Source organism: Arachis hypogaea, chromosome 4, assembly GCF_003086295.3.
Source record: "Arachis hypogaea cultivar Tifrunner chromosome 4, arahy.Tifrunner.gnm2.J5K5, whole genome shotgun sequence".
Taxonomy (NCBI): domain Eukaryota; kingdom Viridiplantae; phylum Streptophyta; class Magnoliopsida; order Fabales; family Fabaceae; genus Arachis; species Arachis hypogaea.
This window is the reverse complement of record NC_092039.1, coordinates 97,840,284-97,848,323: the sequence shown is the minus strand read 5'-3', so window position 1 is coordinate 97,848,323 and position 8,040 is coordinate 97,840,284. Positions and strand designations below refer to the sequence as shown.

The 8,040-nt window shown below is 34.2% G+C and overlaps 1 protein-coding gene across 3 annotated transcripts; it reads left to right on the top strand.

Moving 5' to 3' along the window:
• Nucleotides 1–210: 210 nt before the first annotated feature.
• Nucleotides 211–7,325, top strand: LOC112797017 (protein root UVB sensitive 5). Of its 3 annotated transcripts, none has more exons than XM_025839745.3 (15): nucleotides 211–594; nucleotides 752–811; nucleotides 946–1,100; nucleotides 1,510–1,610; nucleotides 2,038–2,096; nucleotides 2,235–2,281; nucleotides 2,372–2,450; nucleotides 2,537–2,609; nucleotides 3,445–3,534; nucleotides 3,864–3,923; nucleotides 4,038–4,151; nucleotides 4,238–4,298; nucleotides 4,383–4,501; nucleotides 6,311–6,377; nucleotides 6,570–7,325. In XM_025839745.3, exons 1-15 carry the CDS (start codon nucleotides 434–436, stop codon nucleotides 6,647–6,649), a joined length of 1,326 nt encoding a protein of 441 aa, XP_025695530.1. In that variant the 5' UTR covers nucleotides 211–433; the 3' UTR covers nucleotides 6,650–7,325. The 3 variants fall into 3 exon arrangements, with proteins under 3 accessions (XP_025695530.1, XP_025695529.1, XP_072091830.1); XM_025839744.3 differs by having other exon boundaries at nucleotides 6,311–6,403; XM_072235729.1 differs by lacking the exon at nucleotides 6,311–6,377.
• The last annotated feature ends 715 nt before the right edge of the window (nucleotides 7,326–8,040 follow it).

Here is an 8,040-nt window from a genome sequence, read left to right as displayed (position 1 = left end):
ACTATTATTAATAAACCCTATCACGGTATCACCAATTCGCCATACGTCAGGCGTCACGTATATATTTATTTGAGATAAATTTACCAGTAATTTGTTTTATTTTTTTCATTTTGGGCTTCCTAACTGAAACGACGTAAACAGAAAAAAATATGGGCCAGTTGATGTTTCCTATTTCTTTTTATCATATTTATTTATATTTGGATAAAACAAAAAATATTCATATTTCTTGTTCAGTGTTCACCATGCCCTTAGGTTTCTGCTAAGGATGATGATGGTGTAACTCTTTCTATTTCAGTAGCATCATTTACCAAATAAATAAATAAATAACTAAAATAAAATAAAAAGAAAAAGGGAAGGAATAAGAAGAAGAAGAAGAAGAAGAAGCGAAAGAAACTATTTTTACAGTTTCCATATTCTATTTTCCCCCCACTCAATGTCTCACACATTGCGAATTTCATTCCCTACATCGCGTTCTTCCTTCAACAATACTTCATTGAAGAGGGTTAAGAGAAGCAGAAATCATCACTTCCCTCAAATCCAATGCTCTTCCAAGCATTCAAGTCTCAAATATGAAAATCATGCTAATAATGAAGGGTCGGTTCCTTTTTCATTTTTTGGTTTCAAAATTGATTTACTTAAATTATGATCAATTGTTTAACTTTGAAGGGTTCACTTGAATTAAACAAACCATTTTTCTTAAATTATTTATTTACTGCCCCTCTCATTTTGTTGTGGTTTTTAATTTTTTCAGAGGTGAAGGCTTATCTAAAGTGATATTGGTTGAGAGATATAGCAATGGTACTGCTAAGAGGTTTTTACTCTTTACTTTTAAACTATAAAGTTTTGTTCTTTGGCTTCTTCCTATTTTTAATTTATGAACAAACTTCACAGCTTATGGTAAGTACATTTTACATATTTGATTATTTTCCCACTTATTATGAGCAGATATGTGTTAGGTGATGATTCACAGTTGCAAACTATCCTTGTTGAGGAGGATAGCTCTACAACAAACAGGTTCCAAGATTTGAATTCTTTTGATGGAAGAATATCGTGGCTTCCACAGATAATCAAGGATTTTGTTCTACCAGCTGGCTTTCCTGGTGATTCATTTAACAAAAATTTCATTTCTTATTTGTATATCATAAGCTATTGTTGCTCTTATTTTCCTATAAACCACGATATCAGCTGAAGTTAGTGGTTTTGATATCAACTTTTAAGATATTAAGCTTTAGGGAAGTAGGATAAGCATTGTGATTTTGACATGTTCACTTATATAATCTCATTCTTATATTCTTTTATAGTTTATTCGGAGTGCTTCAAAACTTGATGGCACCGGTAGTTGTATAAATTTTTAATGATTTGAGACTTGTCTAATAGGCTAGTAGATATTTGCATAAGGGTAGAAAGCTGATGTTATAAACTTTAGTAGAAGCTTGTTGATATTTTAGTCCAGTGATTAAGTGAAGTTGGAGGGAAACTTTTTGTTTACATAACTTGGTCATAGTGCAGGATCTGTTTCGGATGATTACTTGAACTACATGTTGTTGCAGTTCCCTACCAATGTGACTGGATGGATCTGTCACACCCTAGTTACTTCAAGTCTCCTAAAGGCATGTCAATCTTAAGCTGCTGATTTTTTTTTTCTCACTGATTTTATATTATAAATACTTGTTTAATATTTTAGGTTACTTTGTGTCATTTCGTTATTGATTCTGACTAATAGTGCTCATGCCTCGATATGCATAATGCATGCCAGTGGCTTAACACCAAATTTTAAAATTCATTTTGATTTACTTTGCTGCTTTTTTTTTTCTCTAAAAAATGTTGATGGGCGTAAGGAAGCCATCTCCTTTAATAACTAATGCCTCAAATTTTGTTCAACGAAGATTTACTTCCTGTTTTTATGTGGTTGTGCAGCAAATTGCCGTGCAATTTATGTTCTGCATAACAAACTTTCTTTTTGTCTCAAAAACAAAAATAAATAAATAAACAAAGCAGACTCTGTCTTTCAAGTCAAATTTTCTACTTTACTTGCAGGCTGTTGGCATTGGCTCTTTCTCTGGAACTACGGCGGCTGCTTCTGCTGCTGCCATCAGGTGAATCATAAACTTTAGATCTTATACCTTTTTATACAAACATAGCTTCTCTTGCATATAGATATTCCTTTTATGCAATCATTTATTTGCTAGTTTTACTTTTATGTGGTTGATAGCATGTTATGCTTTCATCTTTAGATGGGTCACGAAGGATGGCATTGGAGCTGTTGGGAGATTATTCATTGGTCTGGCAATCATGAATGAAGTTAAAGAAAGCAGCAAATTATATGCTGACATGTTACTTTCAACTAACTGACTGTTGCCACCTTTCTCAGGTGGAAGATTTGGAAATCTGTTTGATGATGATCCAAAGCAATGGAGAATGTATGCAGACTTCATTGGCAGTGCCGGAAGGTCTGAGTAGTACTCCTTGTTTTTTCTTGTGGACATATGCTAATGAAACCTAGCTTAGAGACCCTCACTGCTGAAATCTCATGCAGCATTTTTGATCTGACAACCCAATTATATCCGGCCTATTTCCTTCCTTTGGCCTCTCTTGGAAATCTTACAAAGGTTCGTCACTATGCAAGTTTATTACATTTCAGTGCTATGTTTTTTTATAGACATCACTGCATATAAATGTGATAAGAATGAGTGGAGCAATAAGAACCAAGAACCAGGCCACAATACCAATTGATGTTATCTAATTGGACCAAAATAACTAAGAATGCACGAAATTTTTGGGATTAAAAAAGAAAGATAATCTCTTTAATTGCCAAATGCAACAGGGTATTTGTATACAAAATTGGTCAAACCTATTCAAAAGAGATATATGAGAAGTGGGGATGACAAATTGGAAATTAGAAAATAAATAGCACAAATCTGTCACCCTTATTTGTTGTTGATTAGAAAGAATAATGACATGGATAACTTTTCTGTGTTTGTTTGGAGGAAAGGAATACATAATAGACATGCTGATAGAAATTTGCTTCGTTATTTATTTATTTTATTTGGATAAATTATATGTACAAGCATAAAGTCACTGAATTTTTGAGTATTGATTCTCTGCCATTTTGTACTCCTTGGACTGACCTATATTATCTTTCTAACTTCCTTCTCTTTCTTCATCACATTCTGAGTGAAAAATGGCAATGCAACCTTTTATCCTTCCTTGCTCCCTTTTCGACAAACATAGCAATCTGTAATGTAAAAGTATAAAAAGACTAATAGATTAACTTTCAAGTTCAAAACAAGGAGTGTTGGTTTGGGGTATATTCAAAACAAGCTTAGATTTCAAAAATTTTCAAATTTAGACTCGGAAACAATTGCCTCATTGATAGTAATATCATAGCAGCACTAACTCTATACTTTATGAGCAATAGTTTCTTAGTGTTTGGCATTGAACCAGGCTGTTGCAAGAGGACTAAAGGATCCTTCCTTTCGTGTGATCCAAAACCACTTTGCGATCTCAGGAAATCTGGGGGAGGTAGCAGCAAAGGTATACCCTCATTCTAATAATGGTAACGATCTTAGTTTCTGATTGTACTTTGTTCCATGATTATATATTATAATAGTTTTAAAATTTCTTAAATGGTATGTCTTTTCATGAACTCTAGTCTTATCTTAATTCTTGTTTATAATCATATCCATTAATACAATTCCCCATTTTGCTCTCCATATTGAAGCAATGTTGTTGGCTGATCTCAGTTTCATAGTTTATAATCACATTGTCAACCTTCTCTATACCCCCTATTATGTAGCACCTATTTTTATGACTAACTGAAAAATGTCGGGTTTTCCTCATAATTGTTTATTTAAATATCTCAGGAAGAGGTTTGGGAAGTGGTTGCCCAGCTGGTTGGCCTTGCTTTTGGCATATTAATACTGGTAAAGTACATAGATGTTTAGGATGGCTTTTTATTTATTTATTTTTCGTTTTTGTAGCAACACCAAGATACCATTAGTTGGCAAGTTACATTCGTTTCAGGTTATTTACTGCAGGATACACCTGGCCTTGTAAAATCATATCCCGTAATTTCTTTAACATGGTTGAGTATGCGACTTCTGCATCTTTGGCTACGCTATGAATCTCTTTCAGTCCTTCAGTTTAACACTGTAAGCATGTAGTGCTTTATCTCAAATAGCTGAAAATTTATATGCATATAAGGTGATTTCTGATGATTCTTCTGTTATTTTTACAGATAAACCTCAAGCGTGCTCGCATACTTGTAAAATCACACGTGTTGCACTCAATCGTTCCAGGTTACATTCAGACAAATTCAGTGCTTTAGTGTGTGTTATTTTCCTTCACAGAAATGTTCAATTTGTCAGATGGGTTTATTTCAGGATGCGTGGATTGCAACAGGGAAGAAAATATATTATGTTGGTCACAGTTCATGAAGCCAAAGATTATTTTTGGCTTGCCCCTGGAAAAGATGGATGGTGTGACAAGATCTCATTTTGTGGTATCAGATCACTATTGCTGTTTTTTCTGTTAATTTATTTTATTTTTTACAAAAGAAAGAATTTCATTAAGGTTTTGAAAAACAAGGATCATTATTTAAGGAATTGGGTATAGTAGGTAAAGAAGAGGGTATAAAAGAAGATGAAGGTGTTGAAGAGGCATGTTGAATATTATCACTCCCTGCAATGTGCATACCCAAAATCTAACTGTCAACTGTGTTAATGGAATTAAGACCAACATCAATTTTGCCAGAAGAAACACAAGGGATACTCTCCTAAAATAGAGCTGAGACATTGTAAAACTTGTCCTCGGAGTTGTCTTTAACCTCCTTATACTGTAGTTTTTTTCTTGGAGAGAGACTATCAACAGTCCCTTATCTTCCATTTTCATCTTCCCAAAGATTCATGGAATCCATATTTGAGAAAACATCTGTAGAGACAGTCTTGTCATCATCTACCTCTTCACTAGCTATTACCATTTTCTTCCCTTTTTGATCTTCTGCACAAGGAGCTCCGAAATTGGGAGGAACACGATCAATATTAGGGGTTGACACTCCATGCTGTTGGACAGATGAAGAGGGGTTTTCCGAAATTGGGAGGAACACGATCATCTGCCCATATTTTGTTGCACCCACACTTGGTTGGCCTTCTTTCTTGATTGTTGGTTTTTGAGGAAGGAAGAATAGTTTTATTTCCTGATGACACATTTCGTGTTCCCAACCTAGAGAAAACATTTCCATTAGACTGTTCCAGTCTAGAAAGGATATAACATTTTTGTTACCTTAACCTGGAGAAGACATAGGTTTAGGTTCCATTGAGGATGGCATAAAACATCCCTTATGATGTTCCTGCATTTCTTTTCATCTTCTCGAACCCAAAACACCTTCCTATTATTGTTGGGAGAAATTTTAACACGAAATTTCCATTTTAGAGGGATTTCCGAGGCTTTTTGGTTTTTCCTTTGGCTTCCTACTCAGCTACATCCTCATTACCACCCCTTCTTTTAACCACCATTGAGAATGGTGTTTTCCGGAAAACTAACTTGGAGAACGGAAAAGGGTGATATGAAGGTTTCTTTTGGATGTCCTAAGAGGGTTTCGTATCGACCAAGGCAATGTGAGCTTGTTCAAATTGATGCCATCCCTCTCTTGATAGACCTTCAGGAATAATAATTGAGCTTCTTTTACCTCTACCAAAGAATTCAGTTATTCTAAGAAACCTTCCTCTCTTGTTTTGAACACGAAAACCAGAAAATGAATTTCTTCCATCTTTGAAACACTTATAAAAGGAGGGATTTGATGATAGAACTTCTTCTCGAATAATGGACAGCAGCCAATCAACAACATCCTTATTCAAAAACAGGGACTCAAAGAAACCTTCTATGCTTTCTCTTATCTTAAAACGATATAATTTTCTTTCTCCCTCCTGCACCAAGTCAAAACGCTTTCCTTCAGGAGCAAGAGAGAAAGATTCCCCATAATTCCATAAAAACTGAAACTATTGGACAGGAACTAAGGGAGGAAAGCCCCTCAGCAACACAAGAATGAACTTGAAATTGAAATGAGGGGCAGCAGACAATTATTGAGAACTCTTGAAGCGGAAACAGCAGCTCAATAACCCATCGAACATGAACAGCAGCCAAAAACATGGAAAAATAGATTCAGGATTATATTTGTTACCCTATTGTTGTTAGTGTCACAAATCACAGTTTTATGAAGAAAAGAAAAATAGATTCAGGGTTATATTCTTTCTTGTTCAAATAAAAACTATAAGACAGTCATATAATTCTTATTCTTCTTAAAATGGGGCAGGTGAAGGAACTTCTAAAATTATATGCAAATGAGAAACATATTCTTATAGTGAACCAGCAAGAAGAAGGTTTGGAGTTCTATGTTTCTTTCAAGGTTTGCTCTAAATTGTTATTGATAGTGTAGAAATTTTCATGGAACAGTTTGCTGTGTATAATTTATATGCAGAGCTCATCCATAAAAATTTCAACCCGAACCAAACATACCCTGAGAATTAATTGGAAGTCAATCCTCGTTTGGTGAAGTTACAGTCATGTTTCAGGTTGGAGCAATGAGCATCTCAGTATTGCGAAGTGTGTGGCAAATGTTCTGGCTAAGCGAGAACTGGGATGGCGAAGTTAGTGTCTGCGATCAACTTGCTAATAGCCTGATGCAATTGGAAGACAGGTTTGATGATTTCATTCAAAAGTTGAAAGAAGCTGGATGGAATGCCCAGCAAATCAATTTGAAGGTTCCCACAGAAGTCTCAATTGATGATATAAATCTTCTCTAACTACTAAAAATATTTATATTAGAATGTTTCATATTTTCATTATTGATATGACCAATTGACCATTCAAATTAGTCACTCTGTTGGCAGAGTTGCAACCATTCGAAGATATAGTTTCCACTTGCAGATATGCAGAACATGGGGACAATGCAACACCTATTCGTGTAAAACTAATGGCATGATTTGAACATTTGTATTCATACAAATATCAAAGTATTTTCATACATCAAAAAAATAATCTAACTGTAAATAAAATGTTTGTCAAATCCAGCTATCTAGCTTGGACACCTCTGACAGATGCTGGAGTTTTCTTTCTTCTCGGCATGAGCAATTTTTTTTTTTGGGTGTATTTTTATAATATTTTGTGACTATTTTTAGCTTAGTTAGCTGATGCACAGAAGAATGAAGACTCCTTTGTTGCAAACTTTTTTGGAATAATTTGTAGTGACAATAATTTATTTACAGCCAGTAAAATTGTATAATATATATGAAGACATTGATATTCTTACATATATTATTGTTCCTTCATGCCATTATCTTTACATTAACGGATTTTACAGCTAGAGTGTTCATTGTGGTCAATTTGGCTTGTAGCCCTACTCATTGAATATAACACATACTTTGTTGTAAAGGATAGATCTTCATCAATTTTGACAAAAATATATCATTTTTGAAGTTCTTATTAGAGAAAACAAGTTACTTGGTTAACCTTTGAGGAAGCTCAGAGATATTTGATTTCATCAACTTTGTTTAACCAGTTAAAATCATGATTTAGGAAACAGGGGTACATAGTGTTGAAGTATATCTTAATTTATGACCTATATGGTATATGATTCTAAATAGTGTTCTGCATTCGTAATTTCACTCATTTGTGATTGTAATATTGTTGTTGTGGTAGTCTGGTAGATCGTAAACCATCTATTTTGTTACAATTTTTTGTTGCAGTAATCAAAACTAATGATAGTAAATAACTTAATTATGTATATGCTTGTGGAGCTATCACGGATTTGCTATTAAAGAACCATAGTTGCCAAATTAACGATAGATTAATTACAGCCTTGCATAATCGCGAGGCTTATTACATTTGGTGCTAATCAGACTTCTTAAGCATCTAATTAGAGGGATCTATAGAGGTTGTGGCTAGAGACTTACTCCGTTGGCAGAATTTTCTTAAGCATCTAATTATTCTCTCTCTCTCTCAACTCAGAATTTGAACTCTCGATATTTACTAAGTGGATTAGTG